We start from the raw sequence: 22,005 nt of genomic DNA, 5'->3' as shown, positions 1-22,005 counted from the left end.
TCATCCACAAGCTTTAGTTCAACATAATTCTGTTTTGTTGTTGAGATTAACACCACCCCCTGCAAAAAAACAACAGCCCAGCAACAGAGGAATAACGGTTTGAAACTGTTGCCCCAAATAATACTCAGGACAAGGAACTCAGAAAGAGATTCCTCTATAGAATCGCCTAGGCAGGGCAAGGAATTGTTATGCCCGATCGGTCAGGTCGAGGTAGGATTGCTTCCTATTGGGCATTTAGTCATGTTTCATCCAGTCTAGTTGTAAGTGTCCCTAGGAAGGACACATCCACTTCATATGAGAGATTATTCCATAGCATAATAGATCTCATTGTCAGGTATTTGTTTCTGGTTATTAAACCTAATTTTCCCCTTTATTTCATTTTATTGCTCCTAATTACATGCCTCTAAATAAATTTCTCTTCTTCTTTAGTGTTTACCACCTTTGACTATCAGATCATTGCTTAGACACCAGAGGGATATCTACTTTAGAAATACCATAGAGACAGATAGCTAAGCAATAAGCATAAAAAAACCTAAGCTATAAACTCCTGCAGTCCTTCCTTATAAAATCAACCCTTCCAGGCCACTAATCATTTTTGTTACTCTTCTCTCAGCTTCCTCCAGGGTCTCTCTCCCCATGTGTATTGACATTTCCTCCTGTGGACGATGCTAGAGATCAAAGTAAGGGGAACGTTCTCACTGATCAACGGGGGGTGGGGGACAGGAGTAGGATGTACTTTTCTACTAATAGTAGAAGGGGTGTTACCCCCTCCAGATTAAAACATTCTAAAAAGACGAGGTTTTATTCAGACATCCCTGGGACTCATCCCCAGTTATTCTCCTAGCCAATCAATCCAGCTTTCAGTGGGGGTTCTGGGACATGGGTGGTAGCTGCTACTGGTCTACACCATGAGTATCAGCTCAAATTGTTTGATCAAATCTAATCTCCCTGTAATTTAAACAGGAAGGAATCCCCTCCTCAAGACAAGTAACTCAAATCAGGAATTGTCCAACAGACACAGAGTTTAAGAGGCAGCATGCTCAGCTATTGAAAATGGAGTGGGGCAGTCAGGTGGGAGGTCTTCTATTCTGTAGTTCCTCTTAGTAGTCAACTGACTGATGGGGTTGGAGTTGGGCTGCATTCAGTCCTCCTTGATGGAGGTTAGGGCCTGGAATCCTGGGCCTCATGGCAGGGGAAACACGGTGAGAAGTCACCATGACCACGTAAATTGGGGTTTGCTCATGTTTATCCATGACTGATGATGTGAACTGAGGCACAGGCATCATGTGAAGGGAAGACACAAAGTGGCCATGCATATTAACATGGTTCTTCACAAAAGCCTTCTTCATTGAGTCATTCCCCGCTAAGGAGGAAGGATGGCATTCTCCAACTCATTCCAGTTCTTCATACTTGGGAATCATAAAGACTCCATGTGGAGCTTCATATCAGCAGGGCCATGGGAGGCCAGGACGCATGGGGAAGCAAAGTTCAAGAAGCCTCAGAGAATGCACTGTACAGGGAAATTGGGAGTGAGACGGATGAAGACAGCCAAAAGAAACTGTCTCTAAGTAGGGCAGTGGGGAGAAGGAGAGTATGAAGCGAGGAGAGGAGCAAAATCAACACAATAAACCAATTTGCTCCTCTCTCATCTGTTCATTCCCCTTTAAGACCATGCTCTGAAAACTTTCCCTGTGGGTGATAAACCCCACTGGCAGCCTCCCAATCAGAGCCCCTCCTGGTTCTCTTGGAGCGTATACAGGCATTGTGACACTAAGCAAGTGACTGCCCTTTCTAAAAACTACCTACGGCAAATCACTCTGCTTCAGCAATGACAGTAACAAGAGGAGGGACATGGAGACAAGAGCCTCACCAGAGCACAGGCCAAAAATGTCCTACAACTCCCTTTGAAACTCCATTTGTGCAGCCAGGTCAGTAGCGGGATCACTCCAGAGCTGTAAATAAACTCAAGTCTTTCACTGTCCATTGAACCATGAATATTTTTCCTCCAGAGACTAATTCCAAAAGGAACAACAACATATAGACCCAGACTGCCCTGCATGCCTCACATGTGGCCTGCTATCCAATAACATATTTTAACTCCACTTCTTGGGTTCAGGGTAAAAAAACTGGACTTTTCCTTTTGTTTTCTTGTAGCATGGGAGTTCTGGCTCTCTTGGTACCGGGCTGGTACCTGTAGAGTCTGAGCTGGTCCATACACTGGCAAAGGCATGTTAGTGCCTCTAAAAGCACCAGCGTTATTCCAACGTAGGAGTAACAGGATGAAGAGGAAAAGAAAATATTGGTCAACGATCTGGGAAAGCTTCTAGCAGTGAGCTCCAGTTTGGGAAGTGTCACAAACAGGGCTGAATGATGCCCGAAAGAGTATCAGCAGCTACTGCCGTGTTTTGGACTCTTCAGCAGCCATTGTGGGGAAGCTGTGACATCACATTAACACAAACATAGGCACTGAGGAAGGCTGAAGGGCACCAGATTGACATTTTTTATTCTCGTGGTCTTCGTCAGCAGCTCCATAACAAGTGGCAAAACAACATCAGGAATTGAGCAATCACCTCCATCAGTGCTGGTTCGGTTTCAGCAACTTTCTTGGTATGGACATATCATTAGAATGGAAGACCAACAAATGGCTGTCGATCACATGGGCATCAAAAACTTTGGTGGCATGACAACATTGTTAGTGATTAACATAAACTGAATATACAACCGGACCCCTACCATAAGCACTTTGCAAGAGATCGATCAATCAAGTGGTGCTTGATTTGCAATGATGAAGATGATGATGATGGGGTAAACGAGTTCCAACAAATTGGGAAGAGTCTCTCAAGAGAAATGGTGGAAGCCCATCACATGGGACATTTAAAGATTGGACAACATCACAGGGAACAATCCTGCACTGGCTGAGAGGGATGGGCTTGTTCACCTAACAGCTCTTTTCCCACCCCAACTTCTACTTCATATAGCATTTGCTGAGGACTGGATGGAAAAGTCAAACTTTGGGACCTAGAGATTTTCAGAAGGCCAGAGGGCAATGGAGTACAGCTATATTTACAGCCTGCACAGAACATACAGCTATATGGGAAGGCAGCATGGTATATTGGATTGAGGCGAGGACCAGAAACTTGGAAGACCTGAATTCTAATCCTGGCTCTACCACTCTGGACACTCATCCTTAGGCTAATCACTCAATCTTTCTGCTTCAGTTTGGCCCTATGCAAAATGAGAGCAGTAATAACGTATCTATTTCACAAGGAGGATGAGCAAACGATTAACATCGTAGCTGATGGGAGGATGAATCAGTTCATGTAAGTGGCCTGGTGAATGAGCGAGCACAACCAGACAACTATAAAATGGTCTCCAAATCAATTTGTTTCGAAGGGAAAAGCTACTGTCTTTCTGCTAAGGTCCTGGCTCCAGCAGCTAAAGTTTCATAAAGGAGCGAGTTGTGGAGAGAAAAAAAACCTGTTTATTTAAAAATATGTGTTTTGTTGTTTGTGAAAGTTTTGCTCCAGGGCATGGATCATTTGGCAATAAATCCTTTTGTCTTCTATCCTAAGTAACAAACAATATTATTCTTACGAAAGAAAAATGTCAACATTACAGAGTAGAGTATCACACACACACACAGAGTGTACAGACAACAATTCCTCTTGTTCTAAATGCCTACTACAGTCCAAAAGTTCAGCTAGAAGCACAGCCAAAGCCCTGGCTTGTCTCTGTCAAACACAAACCGCTCTTGCTTGGGACGAAGGTTTATCATGCCCCACTTCTGAAACGTTACGAGCAATGATACAATAGTGGTAGGTCAGAACCAGTTGCTAAGCTTTAATGCCTTCACTGCATAATTCTCTAATATTGGAACCAAACGCTGGTAATGACACAGAAAGCATGGAGGGAAACATGCCATTCTCTGCTCAGCAAGTCAATTCCTTGGGCTTGCTCTCACTTGGACAGAAGTGGCAAGTCTGTCCTCATTTTCTTTCAGTACAAGCATTAGCTTGGGTTTTGCACACAACTCCAACTGTCACATAAGAGGAGACATGTTGCAACGTATGAGGAAGTTCCCTAGTTTGTGGAAGTTAACATCCCACATAAACCCACTTATTCCATGCTGGGATTTTTCTGTAATGGCAGAGAGAATGAATGTGATAAGGAACTAGAATGTGCCACAGTTTATAAAGTGATTACAAAATAGCAGGTGGTAGAATAGTTTAGTAGGATACGTCTCCACTGCACGCTCCTGACGGGGCATGTAGAGTACCTGAGCTGCATGCCCCCCAAACACAGTAGATGGGAGGCACTGCTTAGGCAAGAAGTGTAAAGACTGGCTTGAATCCTGTGGGTATGTACGCTACACGGTTCTCTAAATACCCAAGCAGTGCCTCCCTTGTCTATATACCTGATTTTAGCAGTGCAGCATTCTGCAGCATTCTGCTGCCTCTCCACTGCCGGAGCCTTTCCCTGCCACAGGAAAAGTCTCTGGCATTGGAGAGGCAGCAGGGAAAAGCTCCAGCAGCTCCCTGCCGCAGTGAAAGGCTCTGGCAGTGAGGGAGGCGGCAGAGAAAGGCTCCAGAAGCTCCCCCTGCTGCCAGAGCCTTTCCCTGATGCGTCCCCCAACCAGAGCCTTTCGCTGATGTGTGTAGCTACACATCACAGTGTGGCTGCAGCTTGCGTTTCATGGCATGTAGTTACACATACCCTACACATCACTGCCAGTAGTATGCAGTGTAGACAACCACAGGTTCATAGAGTCCAAGGCCAGAAGGGACCACTGTGATAATCTAGTCTGACCTCCTGTATAACATAGGCCAGAAAACTTCCCCAAAATAACTCCTAGAGCAGATCTTTACCGAAAAAAACAGCTGATCTTGACTTAAAATTGGCCAGTAATGGAAAAATTGTTCCAATGGTTAGTTACCTTCACTGTTAAAAACTGGTGTCTTGTTTCTAGTCTGAATTTGGCTAGCTTCAGCTTCCACCCTTTGGATCATGTTATACCTTTGTCTGCTAGACTGAAGAGCCCATTATCAAATATTTGTTCCTCATGTAGGTACTTATTGACTCTGATCAAATTGCTTCTTAATCTTCTCTTTGTTAAGGTAAGCAGACTGAGTTCCTTGAGGCTCTCATTCTCCAATGCTTTAATCATTCTTATGGCTCTTCTCTGAACACTCTCCAATTTTTCTTGAATTGTGGACACCAGAACTGGACACAGTATTCCAGGAGCTACTGTATCCGGGCCAAATACAGAGGTAAAATAACCTCTCTGCTCCTACTCGAGATTCCCGTTTATGCATCCCAGGATTGCATTATCCCTTTTGGCCACAGTGTCAAACAGGGAGCTCATGTTCACCTGATTATCCACCACAACCCCCACATCTTTTTTCAGAATCACTGCTTCCCAGGATAGAGTCCTCCAACCTGTAAAGTATGGCCTACAGTCTTTGTTCCTAGATGGATAGATTTACATTTAGCTGTATTAAAATGCATATTGCTTGCTTGTGTCCAGCTTAACAAGCAATCCAAATCGCTCTCTATCAGTCCTCTTTGTTATAGACCACTCCCTCAATTTGTGTGTCATCTGCAAACTTTATCAGCAATGATTTTACGTTTTCTTCCAGGTCATTGATAAAATGTTAAATAGCGTAGGGCCAAGAACTAATCCCTGTGGGACCTCACTAGAAGCGCACATACTTGCTGATGATTCTCTATTTACAATTACATTTTGAAACCTACCAGGTAACCAGCTTTTAATCTATTTAATATGTGCCATGTTAGTTTTATTTCATTCTATATTTTTAATCAAAATGTCATGCAGTATCAAGTCAACCACCTTACTGAAGTCCAAGTAAATTATATCAACACTATTACCTTTATCAACCAATTTTATAATCTCATCAAAAACAGATATCAAATTAGTTTTGACACAAACTATTTTCTATAAACCCATGTTGATTGGCATTAATTATATTATCCTCCTTTAATTCTTTAATAATCAAGTCCTGTATCAGCTTCTCTATTATCTTGCCTGGAATCGATGTCAGACAGACAAGCCTAAATTACCCAGGTCAGGGCCGGCTCCAGGCACCAGTGAAGGAAGCAGGTGTTTGGGGCGGCCAATGGAAAGGGGCGGCATGTCCGGGTCTTCGGCAGCAATTCAGCGGCGGGTCCCTCAATCCCTCTCTTCCTCTTTGAGCTGCCGCCGAATTGGAAGAGAGGGATCGAAAGACCCGCCGCTGAATTGCTGTCGAAGAATGGAGCAGCACGATTGAGTTTGGGGCGGCAAAAAAGCTGGAGCCGGCCCTGACCCAGGTCATCTCATTTACCTTTTTAAATAGTTCCTAAGCTACATGGTATTCAGGGTAATTAAAAACATCTTACATTTCTATAGCATCTTTCATCCCAAAGTGCTTCACAGGCTACACACCGAGACAATGACCTGCAGCCACCCAATCAATGAAGGGCAGCAGCCAACCTGAGCATAGCACACTGCACCGCATAGGAAGAGGGGGGAATTCTGGGTAGGACCGGAGGGCAAATCCCTACTTCTGTATCACAACATTGCCATGGTATCCAGCCAGATCACAGAGGCCTTCAGCTTGTAAGGTCTCATCAGAAAGAGGCTCACATAACCAGTACAAACAGCATTTGCAAGATGATTCATGGACATGGTGCATTTCAACAATGAGGTGATGGCTCTAGACCAGTGTGAATACACCCAGGAACCTGCATGGACAGAACCTTGGCCATCCAATCAAAGCTTTCTGTTCATACTGTCTTTATAGAACATGTTTTAGAAACTCAGAATTGGCAGCTACCTGGACAATCGCTGCACAAGCTGCGTTTCATTCAAAAGAAGCTGGCCATTGCTGTACAGTTAGTACTACACTGCACTTTACACAACACTCAAGGGAAAAGCAGCAGTTCTTTGGGATTCATTCCATTATCAGCCTTTTATCCAGCTCCCTCAGAAACACGTAAGTATCAGGATCAAAGCTTTCAAGTCCATTCTCTCTACATTTGTTTGAGCCAATAACAGGACTGTTGGGCATAAAGCCAATTATAATATGACATAGCAACACTTCCTCCAGTGCTACTGAGCTTTTGCTGACCACAGTCAAGAGGAAAATTACTGGGGCCATCAGGGAGACAGCAGGACCCTCTTGATCAAGGCCACCACGGGCAATGTCTTTTTGGTTTCCTAGAACGGTCATAAGAAGTGGCATCTTCTGAGAGCTCAGAGAGGAAATCCAAGGAAAAGACATTAAGATGGCGTTTGAGACATATGCCCTCAGCTTAAAGCTGCCGCTCACATACCCTCTACTGCTGACCTTCAGTGACATTTGGATGAAGCAAATATTTCAGCATATGATGGGAAGTAAACCGAGTCACTTAACCCAAAGGTAACTTTGGGGACATGAGGGTTAGAGAGAGCCGTAGACAAGAAGGTGGATGGAAAATACCCAGTGTGAGGGACAACAGTGAAAAATCTGCAGATTGCAATACATACATTTCCTTGAAATGATATCTGTTCACAGTACAAGCCAATGAAAAATTAAATGCATGTGTCTTCTTACCGAGTAACCTTCAGTCTTCTTCTGACACCACTTCAGCAGTGCATTCCTCTTGGAGCCGCCATACTCTCGGGCCAGGGCTGCTAATGGGTCCTTTCTCTCCACACTAATTGGGGGGAGGGGAAGGAAGTAAATATGTTTCAAGCAGCTCCTCTCTTTCACTTTAGACATTACATGCACGTAAACCAGGGTAGCACAATACATTCTCAGTGGGAGAATGCAAACAACTTATTACAATTGCCTCAAAAGATATTCCATATGTGTGTTTAGATCTGAGACACAAATGAATTTGGGATCACTGGATACAAACTGAAACAAAGCCTAGGATAAAAATGTATTTGGGAAGCACTCAGTAGAACATATCTAAAGGAATGCATATCTTTGATCTACTTTTTCTACAGCTGCAATTATCATCCTTCACTCCCTTTCACCTCCCTCTTCAGACATCAAAAGGCAAATTTTCAATGAACCTCTATCAATGCACCTCTAAAACTGGGGCTTTAGGGTAAACCATGGATAGAAACAACGAGGAGTCTGGCGGTGCTACCCCCTGATACTTGACACCATGGATAGAAGTTACCTAATTATTCTGGTGCAGCAAACTCATTCCCAACTGCAGAATACCACTGCAGAATAAAGTCTTGACTAAAATGGGAAAATCTGCATGCATTTTTCTGCACTGGTGCTAGCTACCATGGAAACTGTACTGCAAACAAGGCAAAGGCACAGAGCAGGGTCAAAACACTTGCACGTGTCTGCCCTAAAAGCTTCCACTATTAATAGCACTTGCAGAAAAATGTATACATTTTTCCAGTGCAGACATACAGTATGGGCTAGAATTAATACTTTGGTTTCCTCTCGTATCTCAAACTCTCTCTGTTAGATTTCATTTACAGATACAACGAAAGCTGTACCACAACAATAGTGCCTGTACCAATACTGGTATATAACGGTGAGTGCCATTGTGGATTCCTGTTCCTTAACAATAAACATCAGTGCTAGTCCTCCGTTTGCCATCCCTGCCCACTTCCCGTATGGGAGACCCACAGAGACTGGGAACCACGGAATTGAACAGTCATCAGGTTGCCAACTAAAATGGTGGCTCGGCCCAGTACATTGCTTTTTTTCCACTGAGTTGGTACCTGAGTTTGCTGGGGGGTTTCAGGCTGCTTGGGCTGGAGGTCAGCAGCCTGCTGCTGAAGGCCATTGAGGGGGGTTTGCTCAGAGACTCCAGGGAAGGGCTCTTGCAGAGGTAATGGTCTGGTTTCAGGTCCTCACTTCTCCCTTTTAGAAGGTCTGTGGGAACAGAAAAAGCCATCAGTCTCTGGGCTTGAGGAATCTGATTAATCACTGCCCTACCAAGCAGCACACAACAATATGTAGCTTGTTGCTTTGATTCTAAACAAACATACTCCGTTGTTCATTAAACGGACATGGGGTTAGGAAACCTTGACCAGACTAGAGGGGACCATAACAAGCAAGGACTTTGATGATTTCAACAGTACAGGCTGCTTGGCTTCCTGTGATTGATAGTCCTGCTGGGGGGTGGGGGCCTCAGGTGAATGAAGGGAAATACCAAAAATCTACCATCTTAAAGGTTCAAAAGTTGATCCCTAGACATGTTCACTAGATGACTGAAGGGACCAGCTCGCTGTCAGACTCTTTGTTAACCTGCCATTAACAGGACTGGAAATGAGACAAGTCTTTTGCCTCCAGGCTGCTGGTTCAAATCCAGCCCAGGGTGGCAGCAACACCCTCTAGTAACTACCCAGTGGCTGGCATCCTGCCTGAAAGGAATTTGGCAAGTTGCAGCCCGTTTACTAGCAGACAAGTGCCCATACCATAATGGCTAACACCACATCACAGCAGAGCACGCGAACGCAACCCCGTGGTGACAGTCTCTGCTGAGAGGCAAAAGCTTAAACTCCTCTCTCTCTAGACATCAAGCACAAGGCGTGTTGTACTGGGGAGCAATACAGGGAAAGCTTACACAATGGTTGCTGAACTGTCCCTCTTCTGTGTACAAAGTGAGACTACCTTACCAGCACTAAATTCACAGAGAGCTTAAATCTAGCTTTAGAGATGGATGACCTGGGTTCAGCATAACTGCTTCCCGTCTCTTGTTCCTGCGGCCCATATTTATTAATAAATTAACAACTGTACAGTGTCCACTCATTCTCCCCTCAACTTCAGCACTAGCTGAAACTAATTCCCCAGGCCTACTGGGTGCCCAGAGAGGTAGAAACAAGAGCCCATTTGCATTGTTCTTCTGGAAGTTCCACCTCCTGAAGATGGAACTTCCAGAAACAGAACCACAGCCACAGCCAGTCAGGTTCAATGCCCCCAAGGCACTGGTCAAAGGACAGTTGAGGGGGGGGGCCACGGGGCTCCAGTGCTGGGTCAGTAGAGGGCAGCCTATCAGTTGGGGCCGTAGAGGTTCAGAGGGAAAGATTTTACATTTTCTCATTCAAAATGGGAAATAACGATGCAAGTCATTAATCCTTGCTCTGCAGAGGTCTTGAAACTCCTATTACTCTATCAAAGCTCATTAGCAAAGCTAGACAAACAGCATGGAGTCCAGACCCTAATTCTTTGTTGTTACAGTAAACAGTTCCCCTGATAAATATCTGCCAGGGCAGGAGTGAGGTGGATCATTACTGGCGATTTACTCAGTGCTGCAGCCACTTGCGGTCTCCCACTTTGCAACCAAAGTGTTTATCTCCTCAATTAAGGTAATGGGTCTTTTACACAGAAGAAAGCTATAAACCTCTCCAGTAAGGAACTGTGTACATGGGGCAATTGACTGGCATAGCTTTAGCGTAACAGCAAAGCAAAGTAACTTTATTACGGGATAGAGCGTCCACACAGGGAGTCAGTTGGTCACAGCTAGAGCAGAATAGCTTCTTCCACAATAGTTATGCTGGTTGATCTGTTTGTGTGGACAAGCCCTGTGCCTTGCTGGGAGAAGATAAAACAGAAATAGGAGTCAGAGGGAAGGGAGTGTTTGAAGTACAGCATCAAGAACACTGAGCTTTTGAAGAAGGGGCCAATATTCACTCCAGCCACCCGCATTACCGCATGTTCATTTCCTCCACCACTACTCTCTCCGCTTTCTCTCTACCATGTCCCACTCTGCATGGTTGGGGAGTCACTCAAGTGGTTGAGTATTGCCCGTCTCACCCTGAGAATTACCAACTCCTTTGTGATCTTTCAGTCTCAACTTAAAATGTTCCTTTCCTCTTTGGGTTCTACTTGACTCGTTCTCAAGTGCTCTGATACGGTGGCTAGAGACTGCTGAGTTGCATCAGCAGAGGGCCAGAATCTGAGAATTCGTGGGCAATACTAACACTGATGTTTCAATAAGGTCAGAGGAAAGAAAGGCACACGGAGAGTTAAAGCGGAGGCTCACCCTGTTGTGCCTTGGCATGGCAAAACCTCAGCTCAGCTCAAGGCTTTTACTGGCACAACAAGCTAGACAAGTGTTGCCAAAGCGTATAAAAGATGGGCCCCTCGGGTGTCCATCAGTGGTGGCTATGGTACTGTGTGCATCACCTCCTCAGCTCATAGCAATCCCAGACACGACAGGACAAGTCAATGACAGTGCAACCTTGGCAAGAGTTCACACTGAAGTTGCTAAGAGACCCCTCTCATCCGCACTGAGCTGAGTGTTTTTAGAAGCAGCATTTCAGCATGCACAGCTGTGCTTGGAATGCTCTGACCCATACTGAGCAAGCTCCCAGCAGATTCCTCCTTGCATGACACTGCAGCCTGGAGGTGTTGCCTTCAAACAACAGAAGTAACACATTACTCAAAGCTGCTGTTGCGTCTTTGGTCAGGTTCCCATCATGAATTCCATGTGTTCTTTCCCTCTACCCCTCCAGCTCCTGCTGTGGTCTCATGACAGCTCAGCTCCGCTCAGTTCTCATTTGATGCCACTGGCTTGGAGATGGCTAAGAGAGTAAGTCATCTGTCCTGCAGGGTGCCAGCAGTCACCTTCCCCCAGTGCTTTCTGGCTTTGCAGGAGGGAAGCAATGGCTTATGGGTGCTTTGGGAGTGGTCAGCTGTCAACTGCCCTACTCAAGAAATTTCAGCTCAAATGGACATTTTAAAGGAGAAACAACCAGTTTATAAAATACAGTGGCTCGCTATGGATGGGGAATGCATTTATTTTCAAGGACTGGTGTTTAGTTTCAGTATAACGGGTTGAGGTGAAAGTGAACTTCTGTAATGATGAGCAGCAGGTAAACCCCCAGGCAAGACATTTTCTAGAAACTGAAACACAGTCGGTGTAACTTTAAGGAAAAAACTGTTCCTTCCATTGGTATCGTATCTTCTGCCCTCTAGTCATCTGCATGGCAGGAGAAACCAGCAGGAGGAACAGAGCTCTGAAGTTAACTTGTGCTGCCATATTCCTTGTAACCTGGCTTGTTGTTCAGCTACAGTATTTGTACATCTTTGAATTGTGAATTTGGAATCTTAACTGGCTATTTGAAGAGTCTGACAATGAAGACAGGGCTCTAGTTTCTCTCTGTGGGTATGTCTACACAGCAACTAGACAGCTGTGGCTGGCCTGTGGCAACCAACTCAGGCTTGTGGGGCTGTTTCATCGCTGGGCAGCTAAGTTCCCCCTAAACTGGGTGGCCGTGCGCCGCATAGCAGCCTATTATGCACCATACAGGCGCTCAGGGCTGCAGTGGGGAGAGATTCCTCTCCCCCAGCCCCGGCCCCAACCCAGCCCCGCCGCGGCCCCTGGCCTGGACTTGCCACAGCTGGGGAGAGGTGCCCCTCGCCCCGGCCCCAACCCAGCCCTGGCCAGTCCTGCTGCAGCCATGGGAGAGGCACCTATCCTGCAGCCCCAGCTCTGGAGCTGCTGCGGGAAGAGGTAGCTGGGGAGAGTTCTCTCCCCCGTCACAGTCTGCACCCCAAACCCCTCATCCCCGGCCTCACCCCAGAGCCCACACCCTCAGCCGGAGCTCTCACCCCACCCCAGCCCTCTGCCCCAGTCCTGAGCCCCCTCCCCCATCCCCACCACATGAATTTTGTTGTGTGCATCATTGTGGAGGTGATGTGTGACACATCACCTCCACATTGGTGCACATAACATTAATTCCGCACCCGAGTGGGAAAAATTAGCTGGAACTCAGGCTAGAGCCAGGGCTGTTGGAGCCTGCGACGGAGCTAGAGCTCAGACTCCACGTCCACACAGCAATGAAACAGCCCTGCAGCCGGAGACCCATGAGCCCGAGTGGACACACTCCTAGAGCTAACTGAGTACTAGTCAGAAAATCAGGTCTACCAGTGAAAGGGCAGAAATCAGGTTTCCACTCCTCAAAGGACAAGGTCATAACGGTCCCTTCTGACCTTAAAGTCTATTAATCTATGGCTATTGCTATAGATACTGCTGCAACACCTCCAATCAGGAGTAGACAATCAAGACAAGGGGCTCTAATGGAGGAATCAAAAGTAAATACTGGTGGAAAAGAATATTAAGTGACAGGAGAACAAAAACAAGAGCACGAAACAACAACAATCGCATCTCCTGAGAACTGGGGAAATTGATTCTGTTTAAAGAGCAATCATATCTGGGCTCTAAATAGCTGCATCTGGATCTGAAACCATTTAATGTGTTTCATCTGAAACATAATTTTTAAACAAACCAACCAACCAACCTCCAAAGGGCATGCTCTGGACTTCTCCCAAATCCGTACATGCTTCACAAAATGCAATTATCTCCAGTTTCACTGGCTGGATTATGAAGGTGCCAGGGATGTTTTGGGGGTGAAGAGGGCAGGTTTGTGTTGGCATGACATACCATTTCCCCCCAGGCTATAATCCACATGGGAGTGAAACAGCCAAGTGAACTTGATAAGATCTCTCAGATGTTCAGGCATTTTGAAGATCTTGTCTATTTCATTTTGTTGCACATATGAAGTGGAAGAATGGCCCAGTGGTGTGGGGAAGGACAGAGAAGAGCTGTGCTGATGGAGGGGAAGCAAAAAGGAGCCTCTTATATTCTTTGTGCTTTTACTGTGATTTACCTGCAAGGGGGAGGTCTGGAAGGTCTGTGTGTTTGTCGACTCCTTTGCTGAGCAGCTTTGCATTACTGTAAGCAGTATGCCTCTGTGAAACAAGCAAACAGACAAATCCATCAGGAAATGTTACCCTTAGATAAATGGCCAATCAGGGAGAGGAAGAGGCCTCATTCACTCACGTGGGAGAATGAGAGGTATTCTGTTCTATTCAGCAGCTTATACCATGCTCCTCACTGTAGTACCCAAGCACCTTCCAGCAGTGGATTAAGCAACGTGACTAACATCTGTCATGAGTTCTTTGTTCTCTCATTCTCCCCCCAGGAGGAGAAACATGAGCTGTGGAGTGTCTTGTTTTGGCAGGGTGTGTCTTATTTTGTATTTAATATAAATATACCTTTTGCTATGTGTTTATGTTAGAGAAGGCAAGGTCAAAGAAATGTGCCTTGCACTTGGAGTACAAAGGGGTAAGGTCTGGGATGGCCCTTGGTTCCTGTGGGAGTTCATTCCACAATCTCACACTGCCCTGGGAGAAAGGTCTGTCTCCTGGACGATGAGCAGTCTGGAGGATCCCTACTTCTACCCCCAGAGCGGCCCTTCAATCATTTGGACATTAAAAATTAAAGTAGAGGATCCAGGGAAATTACTTTTCAGTTAGTGATCTATTTGGCTCCCAAACACTTGCAGTCTCTGTGGGTGCGGCTAGCACTTTGGAGCCCAAAGAAGCGAGCCAGGGTCGACAGATTCAGGCCAGCAGGGCTCGCAGTAGCGCTTTAAATATAGCTGCAGAGACAGTGGTTTGAAGTTGCAGCCCTCCCTCTCCTGAGGCTTCAGAACCCAAGCTGCAACTTCAAGCCACTGACCCTACAGCTATTTCTAGAGCGCTACTGCGAGCTCTGCTAGCCTGAATCTGTCGACCCTGGCTGGGAGCTTGCTCACACGGGCTCCAAAATGCTGTGTCGACAGACCCTTTTTTCCAAAGATTTTCCTTTTGGTAAGCAAGTGTCAGAGATCATTTGGTGCTGCAGACCCGAAGTGACAGCATCTGCTGCTCCCAGCCCCTCCTCCTTCACCTCTAACTTGATGAACCAGACACAAAAGGGCTTTTTCACTGGCAGGCCTGCTGCCAGCTTTCAGCACTGCCCACTCAGCCTGGCATCGATAGAACCTGCCAGGACATCTGTTTAATCCCACTCTTAATTTCCTTCACTGGGAATTGAGGGTGCTCAGCATCTTTCGGCAATGGGCCTTTAGAACTGCCTGCTTTCAGGGTTGAGTTCTAGGAGCACTTAGGCATTTGCCATCCTGCGTCTTAGCTGCCCTTCTCTCACTTTGCTGCTGTCCTCAATCATAATAAGAGGAAAACTTTAATAGACTTTAGAATCCGAAGGAATAGTCAAATCCTGAAGTCCTTACTCAGTCTTTTAACAGACGCTGCAGGTGCTCAGCACCTCTCAGCTCTGGCATGGACAGTTTAGTTCTGACCTTTTCTCACAGATCAAAGACACTGTCACACTCTGAAAACGTCACTCTTGTCCTGGAAGTAGCCAAGATATGAATTGAGATTCAAGGAATTAAAGGGTTGTTGCAGTTCAGAGTCCAGTGAAACTGAGAAACAAAGACAGCTCAATAAAGGAGGGCTCTAACTCACCAGATGACCCAACTAGTATCTATCTGATACACATCTCTCCAGTATGTGTAAATAAGTCAGATCCCTCAGTGAAGTCATTGGGAGTTCTCAGAGCTTCTCCATGAGTTTAGATTCTCACATCCTTGCTGCGCTTTCTTCTTAGCCCACACAGATATAAAATACAGGTTCAATAACATCTGTAGTTATGCAAAGGTTATCAAACCTCATGCTTTCTGGTGCCAGAAAATCAGTACAGGGGTCAGGAAGAAATTCCCATTTTTCTTCCACATGCACAACATTATATAATTGGCCAGGCACATAATGGGGAGGGGGTTTCACCTTTCTCCGAAGCATCAGGCCTAGGTCTCCTGCTAGAGGTTGGATATTGAAACAGATGGACCTATTTGATGTGGCAGAGCTTACATTCCTGAGTTTCTAGATACATGAATTTCAAGCTAAGACCAACAGAAAGAGAGAGACAGAGACCAACGGATAGACAGAGAGAGGGAGGGGGATAGGGATTACTTGTATAATTTAGCCCCTTTTTTGTTATTGGGTCATGATTTCCAGTAAACATATCCCTGCTGGGTCAACCTAGAAGACCATCTCAGTTTCTTTCTGTTTTTTTTATATAATCACCAGCAGGGCCAGATGACAGAAAACAAGCTCCAATTTCCTGAGAAATGACTGCAGGCAGAAAGGAGAGAAGAGGATCTTTGTCACCAGAGAAACCGTCTTTTATAACAATTAGTCAAAGCACTCCAGTTTGTGAGACATAGGCCTTGATTTCTTTGTGGCTATGTTTGCAGGAGACCTGCCAGTATTCAAGCCTGGTGCCTGAGCTAATTTAACCTTGCATAGTCTGTGTAGACAACAAACACCAAACACCACAGTCATGGTCCTATAGGGTATGGAAAATAATCTACTCTGTATGGGAAGGCAAGAGAGTAGTGTGACGTTATTGACAAACTGTGACCGTATAGAATAGATCATTGCTGCAACCACGGTTATATATTTGCAGCAATTATTGTACAAAGCTTGTCATGTGAGGTGTCTATAAAGAGGTTATGATTTGCTGGTGATGATGCTGCTGCTATCTGTATGTGTGTATCATTTTTGTAGTTGAAATTATGAATATTGGCTATGTACTTGTACCTCAATGTGTTTTGATTCTATGTAGCCTCAGTGAAGCATTTGGGCAGCTTCTTGAGAAGGGACTATTCTCAGGAAGCGCCCAATCAAGACACACTTAACTGACAATGAACTTTGGCAGATGCCAATCCACATCTAAGCTTTCCGGGAATGTTCAAACTAACATGTAAACAATGGTGTCTGCCTGTAAACTGAGTCATGCATGGACATGTGACTTGCCCATGTGACTCCAAACTCCATCTTGCTGTGATTTTCCACAGTCAGAACAAAGGGGTGTCTTTCCACAGGGAGAGAATATAAAAGGCCATGGAAATGCCTCCATTTTGTCTTCAATCCTGCTTCTGACCACTGGAGGAACCTTGCTACAAACTGAAGCTCTGAACAAAGGCCTGAATGACCCATCCCAGCTGTGGATGTATTCCAGAGACTTGATTTGAACCTGCAGTTTATTCCGTCACTGCTACAAGCCTGAACCAAGAACTTGACCATTACTCTATGTAATTGATTCCATTTAACCAACTTTAGCTCTCATATATATTTCTTTCCTTTTATGAATAAACCTTTAGATTCTAAAGGATTGGCAACAGCGTGATTTGTGGGTAAGATCTGATTTATATATTGACCTGGGTCTGGGGCTTGGTCCTTTGGGATCGGGAGAACCTTACATAAGAAAGGTCGTACCGGGTCAGACCAAAGGTCCATTTAGCCCAGTATCCTGTCTACCGACAGTGGCCAATGCCAGGTGCCCCAGAGGGAGTGAACCTAACAGGCAATGATCAAGTGATCTCTCTCCTGCCATCCATCTCCATCCTCTGTCAGACAGAGGCTAGGGACACCATTCCTTACCTGTCCTGGCTAATAGCCATTAATGGACTTAACCACCATGAATTTATCCAGTTCTCTTTTAAACTCTGTTATAGTCCTAGCCTTCACAATCTTCTCAGGTAAGGAGTTGCACAAGTTGACTGTGCGCTGCGTGAAGAAGAACTTCCTTTTATTTGTTTTAAACCTGCTGCCTATTAATTTCATTTGATGACCCCTAGTTCTTGTATTATGGGAATAAGTAAATAACCTTTTTTCTTTTACTGGGGTATTGGTTTTCATAACCATTCATTCCCATAACAAGTGGCACTGGTAGTGATACTGGGAAACTGGAGTGTCTAAGGGAATTGCTTGTATGACTTATGGTTAGCCAGTGGGGTAAAACCAAAGTCCTCTCTGTCTGGCTGGTTTGCCGTGCCTTAAAAGTGGAAAAAGCCCAACCTTGGGCTATAACTGCCCTGCTCTAAGCAATTTGTCTTGAATTGATACTCTCAGAAGTGTCCCGCCAGAGGCAGCATCATTTCAAGTAAGTACACAATACCAGGCCTTATCCAATTCTCAAGGGCACATTCTATCTCTTCTTGGGCTGGGCAAAGCTGATGGACTTCACTTGGTTGGTAAAAGTGGGGCTAACTGGCTTGAGGTGGATAATTTTATACTTGTTCTGCATTCACTACTTGGTAAAGAGCCAGTTCCTAAAGTCGTCTCTACAAGTGCCCACTAGAGATCTCTAAATGCTTTACATGCTCCCAGGAGAGCTTTCAGGACTATTTCTGTGCCTAGAACAATGACTGGCCAAACAGGTCCAAAAAGGCAAATGATGCGAGTGGACAGATAGCATATAGTGATAGAGGCTAGTGATAATATGGTATGCATGCTACCACCACAATCAGTGAAATGCCACTGTGTCTGCTTTCCCATCATTCCCAGAGTCAGTATTTCTGGTAATGTCACATCACAGCACTGAAAGTTACCAACAGAATGTTAATTGGCTGATGCAGTGACATCAGAAGCACCACATTCCAGAAGAGTTACATTCTGGGAGAAAAATCAAAACATAGCAACCATCATCAGCCCTGAATAGCTACAGGCTGATTTGGTATCTTGGGGCATACTGCCTCAGGAACATTTACCATTTTTCTTCTCACTACCCTTCCCTAACACACATGCTAAATACCTGGTTGAGTTTGAGGTTCATTTTAACTCACTCTAAATGATCAAAACCTACTTTCCTGGTCAATGCTGATTAAAATTCTGAAGTGGATTCCAAAAAGAGTTCACACCCGCCCCGGGGGACCTTCATCCAGGAGATAAAACAGGAGCTCACTTTGATCCCTGTACTCCGTTAGAACTCCAGCATTTGATCTTCCACAGAAAATAAACACATGCATTTCCCCTTTCCCTGGCTACAGCCATGTCATGGTGCAGGAAACCCTGCAACTACCCAGCCCAATCCTGAATAGAGGAAAGGTCTTCTGGTACCTGCATCGGGGAGACAGCGGCTGCTGGGGCTGTCCTCACTGGAATTCCACTCAGAGGGCTTCTGGGGACCTTGTGAACTGTGATACTCTGCCCAGTGCTCCCTGCAAGAAGGGAAAGAAACATTTATATTTCAGACCAGTCTGAAAGAAGAGGTCACAATGTTCTTTTCCCCCTCCTCTCCCACCACTCATGTCTGAACAAGGACCTGATGGCATTCAGTCCATTTCTATGTACTTTAGCATCAGTTGGAGAAAACCTTAGAAGAGGTGACTGGGGGAGGGGAGCATGATAGAGGTCTACAAAATCATGAATGGTGTGGAAAGAGTGAATAGGGAAGTGTTATTTATTGCTTCACATAACACGAGAACCAAGTCACCCAATTAAATTAATAGGCAACTGGTTTAAAACAAATGTAAGAAAGGACTACTTCACACAATGCACAGTCAACCAGGGGATGTTGTGAAGGCCAAAAGTGTAACTGGGTTCAAAAAAGAATTAGATAAATTCATGGACGATGGTCCATCAATGGCTATTAGACAAGATGGTGAAGGACGCTACCACACGTGCCAGGTGTCCTTAAAACTCCAACTGCCAGAAACTGGGACTGGACAACAGGGGATGAATCACTCAAAATTATCCTGTTCTCTTCATTCCCTCTGAAGCAGCTGGCACTAGTCACTGTTTGAAGACAGGATACTGAGCTAGATGGACCATTGGTCTGACCCCGTCTGGCAGTTCTTATGTTCTGTAGCACTGCTAAAACCAATATCCACTGGGATGCAAGATGGAGGCAGCAGATGTAAGAAGAATTAGTGTTTGCCAGTTGAAGCTTAACTATTTGAAATTTTAATTAAAAAAGAAAAACTATCCTATCCCAGAGTGCAGGGCTGGAGTACCTGAGCATCCCAAGTCAAATGACTTGATGAGTGACTTGACAGTAGCTGCAGACTCTGAGGGAGTGGGTGATGCCCTGCTGACACAGACTCCTTGCCAGCGGTTGGTGGTATCTGCTTCTACAGAATTCACCTCCTCAGTTGTCAGCCTGAACAGTAGAAACCAGAACAAAGTCAGAGGCAACAGGAAGCACAAGAAAATATTCACTCTACAGAAAGGAACTTCCTAAGGCACAAGTACCTTCTCCTGTAAGGCCTCATCATGTACTCTCACATTATAATAATGCTTAGGCTCTTTTCTTCTTCAAAGCGCCCAGCAATAAGCCTCACAACCCCCCTGGGAGGTCAGGAAATATCATCCCCATTCACAGGTAAGGAATTCAAGGTACAGAGAAGTTAAGTGACTTGCCCTGGGGCACAGTGAGTCGGTGACAAAGTTGGAATTTCCTGACATTCAGTCCTGTGTTGAAAGCTCTACCTTTCTTGAGTCCTCATATCCTCATCTATAGATACTAGTTTTGGGTCCTTCCTGTATGGAAAGAATATCAGGCTGTTGTAGCCTAGCAACTGCCTAGCAACCTCCACCTCTGGTGGGCTTCAGAGGCCTTAAAGACCCAGGACTGAACTCCCTCCCCCTCCCCCCAATTTTGAAAAACCTCCAACAAATATGTCCTTTTCTGTCTTGTACACCCCCACGATCCTAATGTACATCCAAATATACCGTCTCCCGAAACGTTGCCGATTAATTAGTCCTCTTTCAAACTAGCAACATAATGGAGTGGCTGATATGGAACTCGATTAATAAAGAATTAAAGGAGGATACTATAATTAATGGCAATCAACATGCATTTATGGGAAATAGATGTCTTTTTTATGAGATTATAAGTTTGGTTCATAAAGGTAACAGTGTTGATGTAATAATACACATACTTCTGTAAGGCATGTGACTTGGTACCACACAATATTTTAATTAAGAAACCAGAATGATACAAAATCACCAGTAAATGTACTAAAACCTGGCTGATAAGTTTCAAAAATGTAATTGTAAATTGGGAATCATCCTCAAGCAGGTATGTTTCTAGAGAGGTCTCCCGTAGGGATCAGTTCTTGGCCCTGTACTATTAGACACTTTTATGAATGACCTCACAGAAAATAAAATCATGACTGACAAAGCTTGCAGTGACACAAAGACAGAGGGAATGGTCAATAATGAAGAGGACAGGTCAGAGATATAGAGCAATCTGGATCATTCGGTAAGTGGGTACTTACAGGATAGGGGACTCTATCCTGGGAAGCAGAGACTCTGAAAAAGACTTGGCAATAATGGTCGATAATCAGCTGAACATGAGCTACTAGTGCAATGCTGTGGCTAAAAGGGCAAATGTGATCCGTGGAAATATAAACAAGGGAATATTAAAGTGGGAGTGAAGAGGTTATTTTACCTCTGTGTTTGGCACTGGTGTGACAGCTACTGGAAAATTGTGTTCCATTCTAGTGTTCACAATTCACAAGGATGTTAATAAACTGGAGAGAGTTCAGAGAAGAGCCAAGAGAATGATTAAAGTGCCTTATAGTGAGACACTCAAGGAACTCAATCTACTTAGCTCATCAAAGAGAAGGTTACAGGTTGATTTGTTCATCGACATGGGGAACAGGAATATGACAATAGAAGGCTCTTCAGTATAGCAGAGAAAGGTATAATAAGATCCAATGGTTGGAAGTTAAAGCTAGACAGACTAGAAATGCACAATTTTTCCTTTTTTTGTGTTTTTTAAACAGTGGGGGTAACTGACTATTGGAACAACCCATCAATGGCTGTGGTAGAGTTTCAATCACTGGACATTTTAAACCAAGACTGGATGTTTTTCTAAAAGATACACTCTAGTTCAACCTCAGCTATTGGACTTGAAACAGAAATTAATCCAAGGAAGTCCTATGGCTTGTGTTACGCAGGAAGCCAAACTAGATGATAAAAATAGCCTCTTTTGGTTTTATAATCTATTCATCTAACTGGGAGTTGCCCAGGAGCCGACTATACATTCTTGACAGCCCTACCCCCCAGGCCAGCTTTGACCTCAGACAACTAACTTAGTTTCAGAAAAGCTGGCTGAGGCCAGTTATTTACAAACAGAGTCTATTGCATTGTTTTCATGATTTATTAGCTGTTGAAGCTAAGCGGACTGATCTGCAGGTCCCAGGGCACCACTGCTTCCCCCAGGAAGAAGTGGGCTGGGAATAAAGAGCTATGCAAACAAGAAAAGAGCTACGAATTCAGCACAAGAATGGAGCCAGAACTCCCTGGAGAAAGTGCCTACAGGGCTGCACAGTTCCTGCTGGGCTAAAAATAGGGGTCAATCTTTTTATTTTATTTTCCTTTTTGAATCAGTTGTTTCTACAAAATGCAAGAG

General features: G+C 44.9%; 1 protein-coding gene across 6 annotated transcripts in view; it reads right to left on the bottom strand.

Annotated features, from left to right (window-relative positions):
- The window catches only part of SPECC1 (sperm antigen with calponin homology and coiled-coil domains 1), a 161,785-nt gene that overhangs the window by 32,532 nt on the left and 107,248 nt on the right, over nt 1-22,005 (bottom strand). For 5 of the 6 annotated variants that reach the window (XR_006176306.2, XR_010593774.1, XM_008168989.4 and 2 more), the window contains 5 exons: nt 19,601-19,746; nt 18,705-18,805; nt 13,628-13,709; nt 8,732-8,885; nt 7,593-7,695 (listed from right to left, as the gene is read on the bottom strand). Coding sequence is in view for 4 of the 6 variants with exons in the window: in XM_008168989.4 (XP_008167211.2) it covers nt 7,593-7,695; nt 8,732-8,885; nt 13,628-13,709; nt 18,705-18,805; nt 19,601-19,746 (586 nt within the window). In the remaining 2 variants the exon portion in view is untranslated. Of the gene's footprint in view, nt 1-7,592; nt 7,696-8,731; nt 8,886-10,437; nt 10,548-13,627; nt 13,710-18,704; nt 18,806-19,600; nt 19,747-22,005 lie in introns of those variants that run through there. The other variant, XM_024105935.3, reaches the window with a different exon arrangement.

Source organism: Chrysemys picta, chromosome 19, assembly GCF_011386835.1.
Source record: "Chrysemys picta bellii isolate R12L10 chromosome 19, ASM1138683v2, whole genome shotgun sequence".
Lineage (NCBI taxonomy): Eukaryota > Metazoa > Chordata > Testudines > Emydidae > Chrysemys > Chrysemys picta.
The sequence above is the reverse complement of the archived record's forward strand: the minus strand, read 5'-3'. Positions and strand labels throughout refer to the sequence as shown.